General features: G+C 33.5%; 2 protein-coding genes across 2 annotated transcripts in view; both read right to left on the bottom strand.

Annotated features, from left to right (window-relative positions):
• Positions 1-11,241, bottom strand: part of LOC106110966 (extended synaptotagmin-2) — a 13,049-nt gene extending 1,808 nt beyond the window's left edge. Inside the window, exons 1-18 of the mRNA XM_013292935.1 lie at positions 10,902-11,241; positions 10,523-10,624; positions 7,443-7,640; positions 7,062-7,103; positions 6,847-6,987; positions 6,611-6,687; positions 5,963-6,029; positions 5,629-5,774; positions 5,368-5,488; positions 5,063-5,126; positions 4,863-4,969; positions 2,731-2,825; positions 1,327-1,375; positions 1,131-1,220; positions 972-1,058; positions 743-901; positions 405-557; positions 1-55 (exon numbers count right to left, since the gene is read on the bottom strand). Coding sequence (XP_013148389.1) covers positions 1-55; positions 405-557; positions 743-901; positions 972-1,058; positions 1,131-1,220; positions 1,327-1,375; positions 2,731-2,825; positions 4,863-4,969; positions 5,063-5,126; positions 5,368-5,488; positions 5,629-5,774; positions 5,963-6,029; positions 6,611-6,687; positions 6,847-6,987; positions 7,062-7,103; positions 7,443-7,640; positions 10,523-10,624; positions 10,902-10,904 — 1,756 coding nt within the window. The 5' untranslated portion in view covers positions 10,905-11,241. The remainder of the gene's footprint in view (positions 56-404; positions 558-742; positions 902-971; positions 1,059-1,130; positions 1,221-1,326; positions 1,376-2,730; positions 2,826-4,862; positions 4,970-5,062; positions 5,127-5,367; positions 5,489-5,628; positions 5,775-5,962; positions 6,030-6,610; positions 6,688-6,846; positions 6,988-7,061; positions 7,104-7,442; positions 7,641-10,522; positions 10,625-10,901) is intronic.
• Positions 11,242-11,677: 436 nt separating this feature from the next.
• LOC106110965 (NAD(P) transhydrogenase, mitochondrial-like) overlaps positions 11,678-20,623 on the bottom strand; it is an 11,928-nt gene continuing 2,982 nt past the window's right edge. The window contains exons 6-23 of the mRNA XM_013292934.1: positions 20,039-20,121; positions 19,415-19,570; positions 19,061-19,265; positions 18,759-18,965; positions 18,326-18,448; positions 18,045-18,127; positions 17,249-17,337; positions 17,056-17,140; positions 16,731-16,844; positions 16,062-16,228; positions 15,522-15,659; positions 14,806-15,023; positions 14,336-14,487; positions 13,902-14,055; positions 13,543-13,647; positions 13,308-13,427; positions 13,083-13,174; positions 11,678-13,000 (exon numbers count right to left, since the gene is read on the bottom strand). Coding sequence (XP_013148388.1) covers positions 12,854-13,000; positions 13,083-13,174; positions 13,308-13,427; positions 13,543-13,647; positions 13,902-14,055; positions 14,336-14,487; positions 14,806-15,023; positions 15,522-15,659; positions 16,062-16,228; positions 16,731-16,844; positions 17,056-17,140; positions 17,249-17,337; positions 18,045-18,127; positions 18,326-18,448; positions 18,759-18,965; positions 19,061-19,265; positions 19,415-19,570; positions 20,039-20,121 — 2,438 coding nt within the window. The 3' untranslated portion in view covers positions 11,678-12,853. The remainder of the gene's footprint in view (positions 13,001-13,082; positions 13,175-13,307; positions 13,428-13,542; positions 13,648-13,901; positions 14,056-14,335; positions 14,488-14,805; positions 15,024-15,521; positions 15,660-16,061; positions 16,229-16,730; positions 16,845-17,055; positions 17,141-17,248; positions 17,338-18,044; positions 18,128-18,325; positions 18,449-18,758; positions 18,966-19,060; positions 19,266-19,414; positions 19,571-20,038; positions 20,122-20,623) is intronic.

Here is a 20,623-nt window from a genome sequence, read left to right as displayed (position 1 = left end):
CATCCGATACCGACTCAGTATCTACGTCCTCCTCCTTTATGGCTTCTTTTAAAATCTACAATGCAATACACATTTTTAAAAAGCTAATGTAGTTTTATTTCCTACTTGCTGCTCTAAATTATAAAAACTTTACTTTATTGCTTACATTTGTGAAATTTAGAATTGTCGCTGTCAATATTCAAATGCACAAATGACAACAAAGACCTTAGACATTGTATAACAATTACCGTTACTATGGCAACCTTGCTTCCTTGACGTTTGTAGTTTGCCAAAGAGACCACACTTTGCAACATGAAGGTTTTTCCAATTTATTTACACCCTAAGTTTAATAGCGTGAAAATATATAGCTTAAAGTATGTCAGCAAGTATAGATATAGATAAAATAGATATATAATTTGAAGTACCTTCAACTGTAGAGCGAGGATAATTTTCGACTCGGGTCCTGATTTCTGCAGCGTGATCGGCTGCGTCAACATGCACAGGTCTTTCTCCTTCAGCAAGGCTCGAATGCTGTACGTCAGTTGTCCCAGGATGCTGCCAGTTTTTTGATCCAATGCCTACATTCACAAGTCACATTATAATAAATTCTCTTACAAAAAAGTCTAACTCCTGTTACATGCAAGTCCCTAACTCAAACATGTTAGGGAAAAAAAATCCGTTACATAAATAAGGCAGTAAATCGATTATTGAAGTAATGACGTAGAAACTGAAGTTTTCATTAAAATTAACGAAAAATTCTTACTTTAATTTCTAATAGATCAATTTCTGGGTTCTGTACGAGGAAGGAGTATCCAATCTCGTAGACAGGGTCGTCTGTGCGCATCTGCACCGCCGTGTTCTCTGTCTTCTTACCCACAGTCACCGTGAGGTACGGGTCGGGCCGAGAAACTGTTCTTGCGTTCTACGAGAAAAATATAAATTGTAAGACATATTCGCACATATACAATACATCAAAATATTGATTATCTTACCGGCAGTTTCTTACAAGAATCAATATAGACGGATAACACAGCCGAACTAAGTTCACCGGTCTTCACTAATTGGGTCTCTGTTATAGCCTGAAAGACACAATAAACAACATTATAAGTAAATAATCTAAATTCATACATTCATTTCAAACTTTTACTCACGTGACTAAGGTCGGTTAAGTCGGTAGATAGTCTATGCCATGAGAGACGAAGGTACACCTTCCCATGTTTTGCTTGCTGCAGAGTTTGCCACTGAAATATACATAAAGAACTCAAAAAAATGTCAGTACAGGTACTTGAGTTACTGTAAGATAATATGTATAGATACATGTTTTGACAATGAAAACTCATGGCTTACCGTATCCAATCGGCCGGCGCGCACAACTTGAGAAATATCCAAGGAACATCTGTAAGTTCACGTAACTTTATTTTTTTTAAATAAATTAACCTTAAAACATTTTTTACAACACTCATAACATTTATTACTATATTGTATTTATTAGAGAACACATTTAACACGCAATGTTAGTAGTATTAATTAAAACATAGGCAAAGCTTTATTAGCACTGTAAGTAAAGCTTTAAATGAACGTTTTCTGCTGAAAGAGAATTTCCAGTTATTTAGATGTGAAGAAAAAGTGAAATTTAAACTCACAACATTAAGATTACAACAGCAAATAAATAAAAAATATGAAAAAATAGGTCAGATGTTAATTTGAAAAATCATTATACGTGAAATTCGAAACAGAAACTGCTATAAAAAAAATTACTAAATTCTAAAGCTAAATGTTAATTTTCTATTTCGAATTTTGCTTAAAATAATATAAATGCAATTTCTATAAAAACTTTTAGTACAAAAATAAAACGTAATTAAAATTTGTAATTAGTGAAAACAATGTTAGTAAAAGTAGTGTAAGTAACGATGTCTATTTCATACAATTTATATAAAGACAAGTATAATGTCTTGTTATTTATTTTAGAGACTACAGAGACGTTACAATTTGGTGACAGTCAATGGCAAGCATTTGTGCCTGGTGCTGTGGTAAACGTGTTATTTCGTTCACTTTTATGTATGAATTTAGTATGTAGAATGGGGTTGCCAGGTTGTCTACATTTTCATTTTAATTGCAAAAATCTTAATACATTTTTGATTTAAATGCTTCGATATTTCATTTACAACCTGACCACCCTGTATCTGTTGTCGTCGGTACTCTAGCAAGATGATACGCTACTGTTCGTGCGTACACAATCTGTTAGACGACAGACCTGCCCAGGCGTTCGTCTCTCCCCGCGCGGTCCCAGTCGAAAAGCCTGACGGTGACGCTGGTAGCGCTGCTTTGCAGCATTGACTGTCACAATTCACTCCATACAATCAGTGTTACTATATTTTTTAATATTTACTCTCAACATACGCTCAACAGTTAGTTATTAGTAGCAATAAACCTAAATCGTATATTTAATGTTACTGATACTTCATTATTATCCTATAATGGGAATTGCTAACACCTACATTTAGGGAAACAAAAAAACCACACGACATTAGCAACACCAAAAATATACACAAATTAAAATGGCCCAGTGGAAATGAATCTTTACATCACCTAAAAATTCAAAAGAAACTCTAAAAAAATTAATAATAACAATTTATACAAGTCTATAAAAACTGTTAGGATGACATAAAAAACCATGTGACATAAACGCAAAAGAAAAACACATGAAATCGGGGTATTGGTGTAGGTCTTAGTGACGTCATCGCAACGGACCTGCCGAGATAATCATCGTTCTGTATGCCCATCCCCGGGTCCCAGTCCCACAGCTCGCACTGCAGCACCTGGCTCTTCCGCGAGCTTATTATCGCCTTAGGACAAATTACACAACATTATTAAGAACATCTTTCTACGTCTATATCACTGCCTGGCCCTGCTAACACAAGGATATCTAATTTACCAAAGTTTAATGTAAACATCTGTATTACCGAAAATACAATTATTATAAAGATCTGGCCAAACAAAAAATACTTAAATTAAATTTTGAAATATGACGTTGAAAAGTTAAAAGATTATTACAAATGTTGTTGGACCTAATTTGTAAAAAATATTTTTATACTTACAAATAAAGTTGGATTTAAAAAAGTTTTGGATTATAACAATAAAAGCATACGTTGTGCAAGCAATGTCGATAACAATGAGAGGACAGTGAAATTTTCTAATTAATCGAAATTCTTTAATATTACTTAATCTTAGCTGAAAAAGTGGTAATTCAATTTCATGTTCTCTCAAATATGTATATTATCTTATAATGAGCGTGATTAAAAGAAGTCTAAGAAACATACAAAAATGATTTTTTTTTTTACTTTCTTGGACTTCCTAAAACAAAAGAAGCAAATAATAAACTATACTATTTAATCTACTGCTAGTTGCAAGCTTCTATACTTGTCATGCCCCAAGCGTAAATGTAGACGATTATTGATGGTGAAATATGTAAAAAAATTTGGAAAGATAGTGAAGATTTGTCCAATTCGCAAACCCAATCAGATGTGTTTATGATGTAATCATGCACTTTATGCTCGAATCCGGTCACCATCTACAAAATCGATTTGACTTCGATAATCGATTTTCAACATGATTAAATAATCGATATAATCAGTCGTAATCGTCCACGTTTACTGAAGCGTGTGCCTGTCACCAGTGCGGCCGTCACCCGGGCTGTCGCGCCTCACTCACCTGCCGAGCTTGTCATCGTCGTTGCCTTCGTCTTTGTCGAACACTTCTATTTCCAACGCTTGACCCAGCGATTGCATAATACGCGCCTTTACGCCGAACGCACAAGTCCGACGCAAACATATGAGTAGAGGAAAAGAAAATCAAATTCACACTAACTTATTGCCAATTATGTTTTATTCATTCGAAATGTCTGCACAGACAATAGAATGGAACGCTAGAGATAGAAAAGAAGGATGCGGCGTCGAAGGAACGTCTAATTAAATACCCAAAGCATTAATATAATCAAGCTATGTTACTAGAATATAAAAAAGTTTTGATTTTTGTTAAATCTTTCATGAATTATAAACATTGCAATCTGTCAAACAAGGCTATAATCACCTTTTTTATGACATTACTAAAAACTTGCAGTAAAGCATATTACTCTACATTATGGGACCTAAGTTTTTATTCGTAAATTAATTTTACGCAACTCTTGGTTTGCACCACATCTCATGAAAAATATAACATATGCAGAAATACAAAATAAAAATTTAGTGTTACCAGCTTTACTGGTTTTGGTATTAACTGGAGTTGGTATGGAATACAAAATATTCATTCATCTTAATTGAAATGAATCAATGAGAATAATTTTTGAACGTAAATTAGTTACATAAACATTCCATAACAGATATTGATATAGTTTTAGTGACATGCAAAGATAATTAAATGTTAAAATATTAATCAACCTTTCTCAATAAAGTTTAATTAAAAAGTAATAAAAATTGGTATTATTAACTTAACTTTGTTACATGCCACAAAATGTATATAAAATTTAAAATAACATTATTTACATACGAACTAAATTAGTCACAAATTTGTCATTTTATAAAAAAGCAAACAAAATGCCACTTTGTTTTTTCGTGTGCAGAACATAGAATAAAAAAATGCGTTAATTTCTCGCACGTTTGATATTAAAATTACGAATACTTTTTAGAAAAATAGGATATTAATTTAATCAAAATAGTAGCAAAAACCAACGCATCTTAGAAAAGTGCAATTTAATAAATGGTTTCATAAAAAATAGACAACAATTAGTTGAAAAAGTTTCAATTTTAAAGTTATCTGTGCAAAAAAGTGCAATATCCTTAACCAGTGCGAGATAAAAAATGTACAATTGTCTATGAAACACTTACCTCGCACCAGAAGTCCCAGTGAGGGTTGACGTCGTTGTCTATGTGTTTGGTCTTCCATTGCTGCGCTCCAACGGTTATTATCGCGTAAGGATCCGACTTACCCTTTCCTGGATATAGAAAAAACATATGATATGAGATAAATACTCTAATTTTTACTTTAAGATACAAATAAATCAAAGGTATATTTGAACTTCACTCACCTAACATAGAAACATCTTTTTTCATTAAGTTTTGAGCTTGGACAAGATGTATACGAAGTACACCCTAAAAAAAATACATCTTACTAATATTATAAATGCGAAAATTTCGATGGATGGATGTTTGTTAGAGCTTGTAAATTACTGAACGGATCTCGATGAAATGTGGCTTAAATGGAAAGGATAGTCTGGAAGAACACATAAGCTACTGACTTTAGTTTTTATCTTTAATTCCACGAGGACGTAGTCGCGGGCAAAAGCTAGTTAATTTTTATATGTGTATGAGTAAATAATAACTCCGTGTTTACCTCAGGTTCAGGCATGCGGAGGTCCACAGTGGGTATCTCGTCACTCAGTTTAATGGGCAGCTTGTTAGGCAACACCATGATCCGAGAAACTTGTTCCACGATACAACGACGCAAGATGTCACTGACAAATATATCATTACAATAAAAAAAAAAAATATTTCCACAATACATGACGTAAAAAGACTTGTTTAACATTGTTTACAATAAAGTAGTGATTTTAAATTACAAACATACGAAAATTTTATTATAAATAAAACTCACCTAAAGCCAGGCATGTCCAATATATCGGCAGCACCGACCAAGTTGAAGTCAATAGAGGGGTTGTTGAGGAAAAACACCTGCAGGCCCCCCACCAGCGGCATCTTGGTGATCAGGGGCTTCATCACAACACGTACCATGCCATGGATCTGTCAATAAAAATATTTTCAAACATACTGCAAAACTACCAACTAAATATATAGTGTCTATTCTCATCTGTTGTGTTTTGGGGTTTTAACACTTTCTATTTTTTTTTCTATAAGAGAGTCTATAATAAAAGAAATACTTTTAAAACCTAAATCACGATATACAAACAATATTAAATGAAATATTAAACCTGTAGATCCTTTATTCCTCCTCGAATACGTTGTAGGACGAAAGATATGTCGCAGTCGCCGGCGTAGCTGGAAATAACATACAGTAGAACCTCGATAAGTTAAAGTCCAAGGAAAGCACAAAATACTTTAAGTTATAGAGGTTTTAAGTTATCAAAGGTCTATGTTATAGAGGTTTTAGGCTCTGATGGGAAGGGAACATATTATATTTTGAAGTTACAGAGGTTTGAGTTATCGAGGTTCTATTGTACTAATATTAGGTGTACATACAAAGTTAAAAGTTTACATTGTACATATATTTAGAAGTGTTACAAAACTTACATTTCTCATATCAACTAGAAATTAAATTAGAATTTTATAAAGGGATATGATAACATTCAAGTGACGTAAGTGGTGGTGGACTTATCAATGCTTTCACAGTGTTGAAATAACTTTTATCTACGTTGCGAAAATTGAATGGTTGAACCCATACATTATGGTAATTAATAGGTAGATAATATATGTTTAGGGGGTTTCACTAAATCAAGGAATTATAATCAAAAGTTTATAAGTAATGTTTGGGCATTTCTGTTAAACAAAAATTTGATAGCGTATGTATTTCAAGATACGTAGTTTTTATGTAAATGATGAAACAATTTACTTATACTCACAACAGGTCAATGTCCATGATAATTTCATTTCTCGAGAGATTCTTGTCATATACTTTCACACCGCCAACTCGAGGGGCCTTAAATTAATTATTATACATTTTGAATTGCACATAGAATTGACATAAACCATAGTCTAGCCATCAAACAAAGGCAGGAGGTAGCTTTCGTCAGATTCCAAATAGAGTTGGGTCTGTACGATTCTTTAATGTAAATTTAATGTCCTTCATTTGACTTACAATTGTGCCGAGAATCATACGTTCAAATCTGAACCCATTGAGTTTATAATTAGCCAGGCTTTCGGCAACCGCCGGCTCGATCGACTCCTTCAGTATACTTCTGGCATAGTGATTCACATTCGGCCAAACTTGTAGAAGTATCTGTGAAACAATTTTTCTTTATTAAATTGCTGAATTTATATTAAAAAAAAAACAAAAGTTAATAAAATAGTTACCCTGTTTAACCATTCCGCTCGCTCTATATCAGGAAAGAAAACCTGAAAATAAAACAAATCTTTATTGTCTTAGGAAAGTGATTTAGCAATTTAAAACGTTACACATACTTATATTATTGACATGTTTAATGAAACACAAGTAACAAATAGGGTTGATATATAACGTGACGTAATCAGGTTGACGCAAGGCCTCGCCTAACGATAAAAGGCTGTTAGCGATATTATTCAATAACCGTCTGTCGCTATAAAGCATTTAGCCAAACCATTTATCGACATAAAGCAAGTTTAAACACCTAATTAAGAGTTAACTCGTGCCAATTTTAAAAAAGCATATAGTAAATTTGCTGTAAAAATCTATGTTATGTATTTATATAAGCTCACCCAGGCTGGAAGGTCGTCAAGTCTCGCCAAAACAATATCTTTTTCGGAGGAGGAGGCAGCGGCCTTGGCCAAGTTGCGGCGGTACTCGTTCTCTCTTCGCCATTGATCTCGTATGACGGATAACACGACGGGTCCGATGAGCCAAGCCACGCTCCATTGCATATAACCCACTAAATATACAGCACCGACTATCGACACCTGAAATAATGGTTTATAACTAAATAATAATATAAGCATAATCTTAATTAAATCTTATTATCTTTATACATATAATAACATTTGAGTGTCTGTAATATCAAAAGAAAAGTTCTAGATTTCGGAAAGATGATGTATTTGCGTAGCTAATAACGATAATCGCATTCAAAAAATATTTGTCTATCTGTCTGTCCGCAAGCCGCGTTTGTTCTGGGTAATCTACGAAATAGCTGGGCCAATTTCAACGGGACTTCCGCTGGGGGGTAGCTGACATAGACAGGCTTATTAAAGGCTAATTTTGTTTTTAATTCCGCGATGTCAAAATGACGATCGGACCGCTATCTCTGGAACGGGTGATCCGATTTGGACAGGACTTTAACTGGAAGATAGCTGTTAAAATGAAGATGCACACGGGAATGTTTTGCGCTAGCGAAGTTTGCTAGCGACAGCTAGTATTGGTAAAAGATAGGTAATGATTTTCGAGCAATTACAGAAAATTCCTAATGATTCTGGTTTCAAGCTGTGATAGCAGAATGATGAACGTTTAATATATATTCTTAAGCATATTTTATTTTAACTGAAAATGAGACTTATATTTTGTAATCAGTATTTTCATTACATTTAGTTACAGATGTTGACGAGAAGACAAGTGACACAGTCATGACAATGCAATGCTAATTTAGATAATTCTGTTAACCTCTCTGTTTACATACATTATCTTTAGACGTTAATATGTGTCGTTTCTCATTACTCTACCAAATGTTTTCTGGTTTAAAGAAATAAACTAAGAGATAAAAGATTGTTTGACCACAAACACTTATATAAAAATAGCTTTGGTTTCTTAAAATACTTTAATATTATGAAGGACACAATAAAAACCGAAAGAAATTGATAACCATATGAACATATTCATGAGTAGATAATCGCTGGTAAAGTCGCGGGAAAAGTTAATAATCGAAAAGTCCCAGGATCTGTTATTATTATTTTTACTCTTATATGTATTATTTTTATTTTTGGTTACTAAATTAAATCACCAAATACACATTATAACATGTATTAGTTTCCGTATGAACAGATAAACACTTTCCGTAAGTGTGGTCACACAATTGAATGTGGCATATTAAAACTTCCATTATCATATTGGTGTCATAGTTATTTTTAGAACAGGTTGGCAAAAGCCACTGCTACTATTTCTAATGGCATTGTCTGGAGCCTTTTATGCATCATATCTTAATAGCAAAGCCTTAGCTCTTACAAATGTCTAAGATTAAATTCTTATAAGAAATAATTTCCCATAAAACAAATAATTTTTGCATTACAGTTATTTACATCATTTTCTAGAAGATGTTTTGAAATAACATTAAATAAGAGAAACAGTACTAGTAAAAAGGAAATATAAAATATTAGTGTAATAAAACACAATTGAGAAGATAGATGTATAAGAATTAATAAAAAAATGACACATTGATAAGAATCATCCTTATGTAGTATGTGCTTTTCTGCAGTGTTGCTCATTTATTCACATTAGATTGACTTCCTTAAAGCCACACAGATAAAAATACCTAGTCTAATTGACTGCATTCATGTAGGTGGTAATTTACAGACACATTATATTAAATAACCAATACACATGTTGTATCTAATATATATTATACTAGATGTTGCCCGCGACTTCGTCCACGCGTCTATATCGGCTAACCTTCAGTGAAAGTCTGGTCGAAATATGCCCAGCCTTATCGGAGATTACCCGGAACATGGCATGTAGGCAGACATACAAAAAAATTAAAAGCCATGTTCGTTATTGGCAATGCAAAAACCTTATCTTCCCAAAATCTGGAAGTTTTCTTTTGGTATTACAAATAGACATTCCAATTTTATTATATAGATATACAAATGGATAGATTATATAATACTCAATTTTATACTGCATTTATTTTAGATATTCTTGATATATCCTCATGGATAATTAAATATGAATTAATGATTGTTATTGTAACATGCTAGAAGAAATATTAAGATTATCATCATCATCATCACCAGCTCACTATACGTCCCCACCGAGGGGCTCGGAGCCTACCCTAAAGTTAGGGTGACTAGGCCATAGTCAACCACGCTGGCCAAGTGCGGGTTGGTTGACTTCACACATATCTTTGAATTTCTTCACCGATATGTGCAGGTTGCATCACGATGTTTTCCTTCACCGTAAGAACGTCGGGTAAATTATGTACATATGAAAATTCGAAAAAAATCGAAAATCACATTGGTACATGGCGGCGGGATTCGAACCCAAGACCTGTAGATTACAAGTCAAGTGCTCAAGCCACTGAGCCACCGACGCTCTTATTATCTATATTATCTATTAAGATTATAGAAATACCTAAATAAAAAAGTTAAACATCAATATTTGTCAATTGTCATTTATCAATTGAGTATCCTTATATCTTTACAAATGTTACTGAACAAAGTAATAAGTAAGCTAAATAAACGAGACACTTATCAAACAAAAAAAGGTATTACAAACACAATATGTTTGGATACAATATATGATTATTGGAACTATAACACATATTCTAAATGTTATGTTAAAAAATTTGTTTACTAACTAACACTTAGTATGAGTTGAAGGTTGCATACTATTGTAATGAGTCAGATATTTTAGTGGCTACTTGAAGGTCATTTTTGACTCACACATGTTATCAGAGTTCATAGTTACTTGGTTATTTTTTTTTGTTATTAAAAATTCTAATAAGAATACACTTTAATATTAAAGAACATACCCAAATTTACATTTATCAAAAAAAAGAAACGATTCATTTAAATTAGCTGTATTGTCATGTAAAAATAAAATTAGATATTACTTTTACAAATAAATATACTCCACTTACCTTTTTACAGAATCTGTAGATCATGCCCAGCACATCCATGTTATCTTCACTGCTTACAGGCAGCGCAAATTTGCTTGTTGCTGCCATGTTATTATTATTCGCCTACAATATACAAATAATAGATAAATAACTCAAAATAAAATAATAATATCAGAAAAAAATATGCTGTGGAATTTAAAAAAAAAACTGAATAATTTTAGAAACTTGAGGAAATTAGAACTTTCTTCTAAAAGAGTTGTTAGAACATTTGATAAATATTTTTAAAGGAAAGGTTAAGGCCTGAGTCAGTTTTATTTATAGATTTTCCATAAAAGCATAGTAGGTCGAGATAATGGTCACAACTGTGTAATATGTTTACATAAATGAACATATAACATACCATTGTAAAGAACACAAGGCGAACGGCGTACGGCAAATTATAAACTAAAAACAGTAGAACTACCAGAACTACTTCAATACGAACACTACAAAACTAACTGAAACAGAATTACCGAATGTCTGTCAATTTAGATCCTGACGTTAGCGGTAAGTCCTGAGCCAATTTGATACGTGTAGAAGCCTAAACTTCTTTTATGATAACTATGTAAAGCAGTCTCCTGATACCATTATTTACATAATTTCATTGATGTAACTATTGATTATTGAGTAAATCAATAGTTATTCGTGTTATTTTTATTTGTTATTTCTATGAAAGTTTTGACAAGTATGGCTTGACTTTTGACAGTGACAGAACAAAATTGGACATTGCTAGTTGCAGCATTTACAAAGAGTGGTGATAACTTAAAATGCCATCAAGTTTTACTACTGTAAACTGATAAATTTGTATTCGTTTTATATCATGAATTTTAACTTCATAAACATACTTATACATTGACATTTGATATTGAAGATGCGTAGCTTGCTTCGTAAACTTTTGCTGTTTACAGCCGCACTAGACTCGAAAATTATGAAATACCTATATGTAAAAATTTTATCAAAATGTTAAGGTGCCTACCCTAGAGACCCAAATCCCCAATCAGCTGGTGACGCCTATGCATCGCAGTTAAAATAAAAATAGACATAAGAGAAATGTAAGGTGTGAGATATCGGCCATTGGCTTGCTTTGAATGAAACGGTATAAAGGCAAAGTAGTAAACAAATAAAACTATTACAATTGTAATTATTTTTTCTTTTTTATTTTGAAATCTTTATAACATGATTCTATAATACAAAACACCATAAATGACTAAAGAAATATTTTATAAAATGTTTGAATAAAATGCGTTTAAAAATTCATTCATTAAAACTTAATGTCTATAAAATGACAGCAAAAATATTTTTCTAGCAATTGAACTATTTATAATTCATAAGTAACATTCATGTACAATTATTTATTATGGAATGATCTGTTTATAATCTCTAGTTATTAAAAAAAAAACAATGTATATAATTTCATTAAATAATTTCTAAATCTATTGTGTCTAAACAATTCAAATTAAGCACATTTTCATAAAAATTATCATGTGTAGAGCATTTCATGTCTTATTTGTGATATGACACTATAGTTATATGCTTATTAAACATTTAGTCATTTATTAAAATAAAATCTAAATACTAATAACTTGTAGTTTGAAAAGTTTTAAGTAATTGTTAAAATTCTGTCGATATTTTTACGTCACTAATTTTTTTTATAATCTACTAAATTATAAATATTTTGCATAGGTAACTTCAAAAACTTAACAATTTTTAAGATTCAAATAAAATTGCATGTTTACATATAAAAAAGCGCAAAAAAAAATGAATAACTTTATAAAGATATTTGATAAATTCGTTTACAATCTACAATGTCAGTCAGTAGTGTTATAAAATCCAATTTGAAACGCAACAAACATAAGCCCATATAAAAAAGGGCTAATAAATGCAAAATATTTTTTCTCTTCTCACCTCCACAATCTTTACTAACACTTGGAGTAATGATTTGAGATGCAAATAGGATTCATTTACCCTTATTTAAGTTTGTGCGTTAAAATTACACACATTACAATCTCCTAAATCTCACATATTGAAATATCTAACATTATTATAAATTTGTTGACCTTACATTTACATTACAGTTTTAACAACAGTCAATAGTAATATATTGCATGCCACTTGAATAGTTAATTAATCTATAACTATTAAAGATATAAGTACATATACTCCAATTTTCTTATACAAAAACAGCTAACTAGATTTATAAAAAAATATAATTCCCCACCTACTCTCACTACTACTATACCATTTGATAGAGAATATAGAAACTAGAATTAACATAAAAAAAACCTGGCTTTCTTTTTATAGTTTTAGTTAACTTTACTGTGCCAGATGTTTCACGCGTTCCAGTAAAGCGTCGCAAGTTTTCTTTGCGTCGCCGAGCAACATAGCGGTGTTAGGGTTGTAGAATATCGGATTGTCGACTGCAGCGTAACCGACTCCCATAGATCTCTTCATAACCACAACCTGAAACAAAACATCAAGTACGTGAATAAGAGAAAAAGGGTAAGACGAAATGTCCAATGTGAAAAGATTGGTGATAATTTACCTGATCTGCTTTCCATACTTTGAGAACTGGCATACCAGCGATAGGTGATTCGGGGTCATCTTCAGCGGCACTATTAACTGTATCGTTAGCACCTAAAATGAAAAGTAAATATTACGTGTTGTCTTTTAAATGTATTTCCATACTTTGTTCTTCATTTAAAAAAATAAACAGATATATGTGTTTGTATACATGTAATAAAATTCCTTCGTTGTAAACATTACATACCAATAACAAGCACAAGGTCTGTCTCTGGGAATTCATCATTAATTTCTTCCATTTCGAAGACATCGTCGTAGGGCACGCCGGCTTCTGCGAGCAACACGTTCAGTTGTCCGGGCATACGACCTGCAAAACAATTCATTTGTTAATTATAATTATAACTGTTATCACATAAAGTGACTGGTCACTACATCCGATAAGTCAAATTTGTTATAGTTTTAAATCAAATGGTTTAAATTACCTGCGACTGGATGTATAGCGAAGCGCACCTTCTTGCCAGCGCTCTTTAGCATGTCGACAAGCTCAGCGATCGGGTATTGAGCTTTAGCGACGCACAGACCATAGCCTGCAAGAGTATATCGTTATAAACAATATGCAAACAAAACAACTAAGTATTCGATTAAATTCTTAATAGTAGTAATCTTGAAAAAATCGAATTTGTATTTGTACATATCTTACATGTAACATATGTAAAAAAATAACTACAATATGTATCTTAAATCATCGTGAGGGGTAGTATACCGAAAGCATGGAGGGAGGAAGTAAGAAGAAGATAAATATTTATCTTAGTTAATGAATAAAAGTTAATAAACAGTATACCAGGTGTGATAATAATGGATGATGCGCGGTGAATGAGGTCGGCGACGGAGTCCACGTTGAGCTCCGTGTGTGTGGCGCCGGCGGGGCGCGCGGACCCGCCCGTCGTCACGCCGTACCCGCCCAGGATCACGTTCGGTAATGAACGATTCATTGCCTAAACAAATTATTACTTAAAATACATATACAAAGAAAATATTGGTGATGATTAACTAGACAGAGTAAAGGACATGATTGAACAACATAATTTTATACAGATTTTCATTCATATTTACATCTGGATCTATCATCTGTATCGATTTTGTCGTCCTCATATCTTGTCATAGAAGTTGAAATTAGAAGTGTCAGTGAGTTCGTGTCAATATATCTTTATCGCTTTCTATTTCTCTTAAATATATTGATAGGTATGTGGAGTATAAGTGAGTGTTGTGAGTTACCTTGCACATGATGTATGAGAGGATGGCGCCGGAGCTGCCGATGAGCGCGCCCACGATGGTCATGAGCGAGTTGTTGAGCATGAAGCCCTCCGCACACAGCGCCCACCCGGAGTAGCTGTTCAGCACCGTGATCACCACCGGCATGTCCGCGCCTACGTACACACCAATTAAATATGTAAAAACTAATAACTTTTAGTATGTGGAACAACTAACATTATATGTCTGCACAAGTTTTGAACTACATTCTAACAAAAATGACATAATACTACTACAATTCTGTTGAATTAATAAAACTGATACATTACATTAAGAAATCACGGCCCATCTCAGAATATACATTCAATGTGTACATATAATTATATAGGAACAGAGCCGTTTTTTTATTATTATTTATTTAAATCAGCTCTGTACCTTTAACATTAGGAGAGCAAATATTATTAAATAAATATTTATTTTCTAGTCGTTATAACCTCCGATAGCAGCTGTGAGCGTGAGTCCCTGTATGCCGCTAAGCAGCGCGGCGGCGGAGAGCAGCGGCAGGCCGGGCGCGTCGGGCAGCGCGATGAGCGCGCCGCCGCAGCCCAGCGAGCCCGCCAGCAAGCCAGCGTTCAGCGCGTGCCGCCCCGGCAGCAGCAGCGGGGCAGACGACAGCGACCCCTGCAGCTTGCCGTACGCCACCAAGGAACCGCTGCAATACAGTACTCATATTAGTATTTTAAGTTTTTTAAATATACGTGGCTGTTTGGTATATAAATAAGAAATAATGAAATGAATACTTCATATAAATATTATAAATACGAAAGTTACGATGGATGGATGCATGTTTGTTAGCGTTTGTAGCCTAAACAGGTGAACGAAATTCGGTGAAATTTGGCATAGACGTAGATGATAGTCTGGAAGAACACATAGGCTACTCCGTTTTGATTTAATTCCACGCGGACGGAGTCGCAAGCGAAAGCTAGTTATTTATATAACCATTAATACATTTGATACAAATTTAGTTTTCTATACTATTATTATAAAGAGGAAGATTTGTATTTTTAGATTATTGAAATAAATTCTTTCACCATTATTATTAAAGAAAGGTATTTTATAAAAAAACGCTACATACTTTATTACTTTTTTAATTTCATGCAGACGAAGTCGCAAACAACAGTTAGTCTGTGATATTATATAATGTACTCACGTGAAAGTAATGCCTCCAATGTATGTGCCGAGGAAGAGCGATGTCTTGAGTGTGACGGCTGTGGGGTCCAGCGCCATGGCGGGGAAGTCGTGCATGTACGTGGCAACGCACGTCAGCACCGCCGCCATGCCCACCAAACTAAATTAACATTTAATATATTTTTATATAAACAAACATACAAAAGCATGAGAAAATCTTATACCGTCGTGCGGTTATACGACCAGGGTTATCCAACTTAATTAAACCCAAAATCTATTGTTCACAGACGAAAAAATTTGAGTGATCTAGTAATTACATATTTCTTGAATTTGATACATTTTATTTCTAATATTTATATAGTCTATCAGACTCACAAACAAAAATTTGTACTAATATTTAGTTATACTCAGTTTATTCCTAAGTTTAAATTTATATCGCGTTTATTTGTAAGAGTGCATGTATTTATATTTTTTGCTTTGCCACCTTGCCACTGGAGTAACAGTTGCGATTGATCGACGGGTTGGCCCTTCTATTAAGTAACAGCAAATAATCGTTGCATACCTGTGGAAACCAGCCACCAGTTGTGGCAGGTCAGTGATCTCGATTTTCTTAGCGATGACAGTTCCTAATAAACCGCCGATACCAGCGACACCTATCATCTGCGCGAGCACCTCAGCGTTGGGCGTCATTGCGCCCAACGTCGCCGCGATACCGCCCGCTACTCCGATCTACAATACATATATTATAATAATATCTGTCTGATATTGCTAGCATAAGAATATTTAATTATTATTGCAATCTCATATTACTAAAGAATCATCAAAATTGTGACTAGCTGTAACCCAAGTTGCCACGTTATATTTTAAATGTATAACTACGACTAGATAACATAAATTTGAACTTCAAAATTTAAGTAGGATAAATATAGTCATAATTATAGACTGAAACATGGATACTACATATTTAAATTAAGAAAATTAATAAAAAGATGAAAATTAAATAAAAATGATACCAGTTATTACTGTATTATGTAGGATTCATGTTTTTGTAGTCAACAATGTCTCACTGCCTTTACAATGATCAATAGATTGAAACTAAAGTCATCAAGATTACAATGAGCGGGTCTTCTTGGGTCGAGTCTTGTAGCTGTCAACATTTATGGATGCCTTTTCTAATCATCGATTGCAATAGTAGACATATTCCTATATCAATGAAATAAATAAAACATACCATTCCAAGATAGTTTCCTTTCCTAGCAGTGGTCTGCGAGCTGAGTCCAGCGAGTGCGCCCACGCAGCATAACGAAGACGCCAAGTATGCCATCTGATGCACTTCAGGGTAACCCTGGGATACAAATATTTTTTAATTGGTTGTGAAATAAATCAGTCACTTATGTAGTTAAATACATTTACAGCCGAATACTGAAACGACATTTAAATACATAACAATGATTTAAATGAAAAAGCTGTTTTCTCTAAATTCCATTGAAAGAACGTCGTTTACGATTGGTATATTCGTCCCCTAGTATGCTTGAATAAAGCAGCTGATTGTATACCTGCATTGCAGTGGTAATATATCCTCCGAGTAAAGCCGCAGCTGGGATTCCATATAAATATCCATATTCCGGTGGGTCTCCAGGTCTAAAAATAAAGTATGGACTTTAAAATCGTCAAAAATGTTCAGGCTTAAAATGACATATATTTGTTTTTTAATTCATGTAGTTATAATATTTTAAAGTATATCAATACCTCTTGAACATGTCAAGCATGCGCTGGGTGACAAGGAATCCACCAAATACGTTGACGAAAGAGATGAGTGCAGCCGTGCTGGCCAGCCACTGGAATAAGTAGATTAAATTATTGAAGAACTAGTTGTCAAGAAAGGGAGTTAGTAATTTTATTAATTAAAAAGTAAAATAGTGTGTATAGAATTATATTGACAAACATAAATTTATAGTGGAAATGATACATCTCACAAGTTTACTAAATATGATGATCTAGATTGTTTGTTTTTCTGATAAATATTTTGAGTCTTTACATTTTTTAATCCAATATGGTATTAATACTGCATTACAGTGAATTTATGATAAAAGTGATAAACAATAATTGCATGGAATGTCATGTGACATGATTTATTTTATCTTTTTCCTTTAAGAAGTCAAATATATTTAAAACATTATCAGATAAAAATAGCATCCTTTAACTGCATAATATAAATGATATACATACTTAAATAACAAATGTAAAATAATTTACAAAGCACTATAAATTTATGATGGCTGGCAATTTTGAACAAAACATATTTCCCTTCCCCTCAACGGGGTCACATGCAAAGTCATTCAACATTTGATGTCAGCTAACTAGCTGTTATATTTTTTTATTTTTAGTTGAACCCGACAAATTTGCTCATCCTCCTATCATCCTCGTCGTTTTCCTTTTAAGAAATGGGTAGATAAAAGGGAAAATTAGGTCTCCGGCACACTCAACACAAAATGCAGATTTGCTTCTACTTGACGGTTGTCTTTAAAAAGTTGCAATGTAATACCTGCACGGGGGTCTCGGGCACGTACCCGCCGCCCATGAGCAGCAGGCCGCCCACCGCCGTGATGCCCGACACCGAACACCTATCTCGTGGGCGTAAAAAGTCTGCTGACCTTGAACTTTACCGCGGCGTACAAAGTCTGCCCGTGCGAACGCACGCTAAAGGTATTTAACATAGGACTATCATACTTTGGAAACAAACAATAAGAATATGCCAAAATGTAAAGCTACTGAACATAGATTAAATTATGTTACTATTATTTCTACTGAAATAGAATTAAAAACCAACAAATAGGTATTGTATATAAATAAGAATGTAATTATTACCTGACAGTGCTAGTGTAGTTGTCATTGTAGTGAATGCTGGATTTGGTGACGCTATGCCAAGTCCAATCAAGCTGGCTAAGCCTGCAAAACTACAAATAGTTAAATACTTACAAAACAGTGATTTACGTATCTATATTTAACTAGATTTCGCCCGCGAATCCGTCCACATGGAATTAAAAAGAAAAACAAAGTAAGTAGCCTATGTGTTCTTACACACTATCCTCAAGATCTATGCCATATTTCATCAAGATCCATTCAGTAGTTTAGGATACAAACTCTAACAAATCCATCCATCCATCTAACTAAACTTTAGCATTTATATTAGTAAAATTAATTATTAATACATATTGAAATTTAGTTCTTTGAGTAAATAATAAGATTAAGAAATTACCTGTGGAATAAAGGAATGTATCTTTCAGTGTTTCATTGAATGGATTTGGAGGCTCCGCTTTGGCAGCTGCAGTTGCTTTTGTAGTTGTGGTGGGTGTGGCCATGCTGCGTGGTGGGGGCGCCGGCCAGAGCAATTCTCCAGCTTTCAACACTATTGCTCCTCGGGTAACTTCATCCTCCAAATCAATGAAGAAATGGTCATTGTTACCTAATGGTCAGTTTACTTGAATCAGTATATCTTTAAATTTAAATACAAAGTTAAATGTAACATATAACCAATTAAGAACCTAAACTGTAACTCACCAACACTAAAGAGGAAGCCAGAGATATTGTTAGCATAAAGTGTGGATGCATGGGCTGGCATCCGGCTTGGCAGATCTGTGAGGCCAATGTGTGTGACACCATGCACTTTGGTGATCTCCCCTTTCTTTGTGGTCTCCACATTGCCACCCATCTCCGCAGCCAAATCTACGATCACACTGCCTGGCGCCATATCCCGTACTGCATCCTACACATATTAACACAGAGAAAGTTTAATATTTAGAAGCAATCATTTGATGTCTTGAAACATTGGTTATGTTTATATGAAAAAAATTTAACATCATGGTGTTAGAAATAGGTTATCTTTTAAATTAAGTGTTTTGTATAATAACTAACCTCAAGAATAAGTATCGGCGCAGGTTTGCCAGGTATAAGAGCAGTGCTAATGACCACATCAGATGTTCTCGCTTCTTTTCCGAGTAAAGCTCGTTCTGCTTGTAGAAACGCATCACTCATTTCTTTTGCGTACCCTCCCTCTCCTGAACCTTCTTCCTGTATTTAACATCAGGTATATATTTCAGAGTTCTATAAATCTGAATAAGGTTATTCATTTTGTATTTGTACACTTCAAATTCAGATCAACAAATTCATAGAAGAAAAATAACAAAAAAAAGATAATATGTCACTTTAGTTATTGTCTATGCTCATAATTATTTATGTCAAGATAAGACAAAATAAGGCTTTGTTCTTTCTGCCGTAAAATTAAAACATTGATATCACAATGTAATCAATTTACATTGGTTATACAATATGAAACAACGTAATATATGAATAAATATAACGTGACGAGGATGATACGATGTAACGACGTTAACTATAGGACCATTTTGTTATAGACAACAACAATTACTAAACACTCGCAAATTTCTAAAGGAAATAGCTGTAAACAAAAAGGGCATACAAAGATACATGACAACGCTACGTCTATGTCTACATAGAGGTGAGATCTAGGACATTTACCAATGGCGCTAGCAGCCAAGGCCAGGTGGACGCTGCACCCCAACCACAAGGATTAGGGTGCACACCACCTCTGAAAAGTAAATTACATTATAAGCAACCAAATACTGTGTTTGTTTTAGAAATTACGTCAATAAAAGTTATAATTTGCATCATAATGTTATATAAACTAATTATTTTGACGTGGTGGTGGATAAGTAATATAATCTAATAAACGATTACGTAGTTTTTTAATACTTTGTAGATAAATATTTTCATATTAGAGAAGACAATCAATTTCATTGACAGTAATCACATTCAATTGCTTTTGATTAGGGTAACAATTTCAAACAACAATATAAGTTTCAAGGGCATTGTTTATGTTCCTCCTCGCTTCATAGCATACTTTTTGGTTCTAATTACTTTTCTATTTTCGGTACCTAAAAGTAGGTTAAAAGTCTAGCTGTAGATTTTTATTTAACTCTCAACAATAAAATAGGTCATGGTCAACATTATTTCTGCAAGTGTTTTGCAAAATCTGACGAAAGAAGTTACTTGCCGACGTAATGTTTTTTTTTAAATTACGTAACGTCGATTAGGGGATTACCC

Source organism: Papilio polytes, unplaced genomic scaffold (assembly GCF_000836215.1).
Source record: "Papilio polytes unplaced genomic scaffold, Ppol_1.0 DF824180.1, whole genome shotgun sequence".
NCBI lineage: Eukaryota > Metazoa > Arthropoda > Insecta > Lepidoptera > Papilionidae > Papilio > Papilio polytes.
This window is presented reverse-complemented; position numbering and strand designations above follow the sequence as displayed.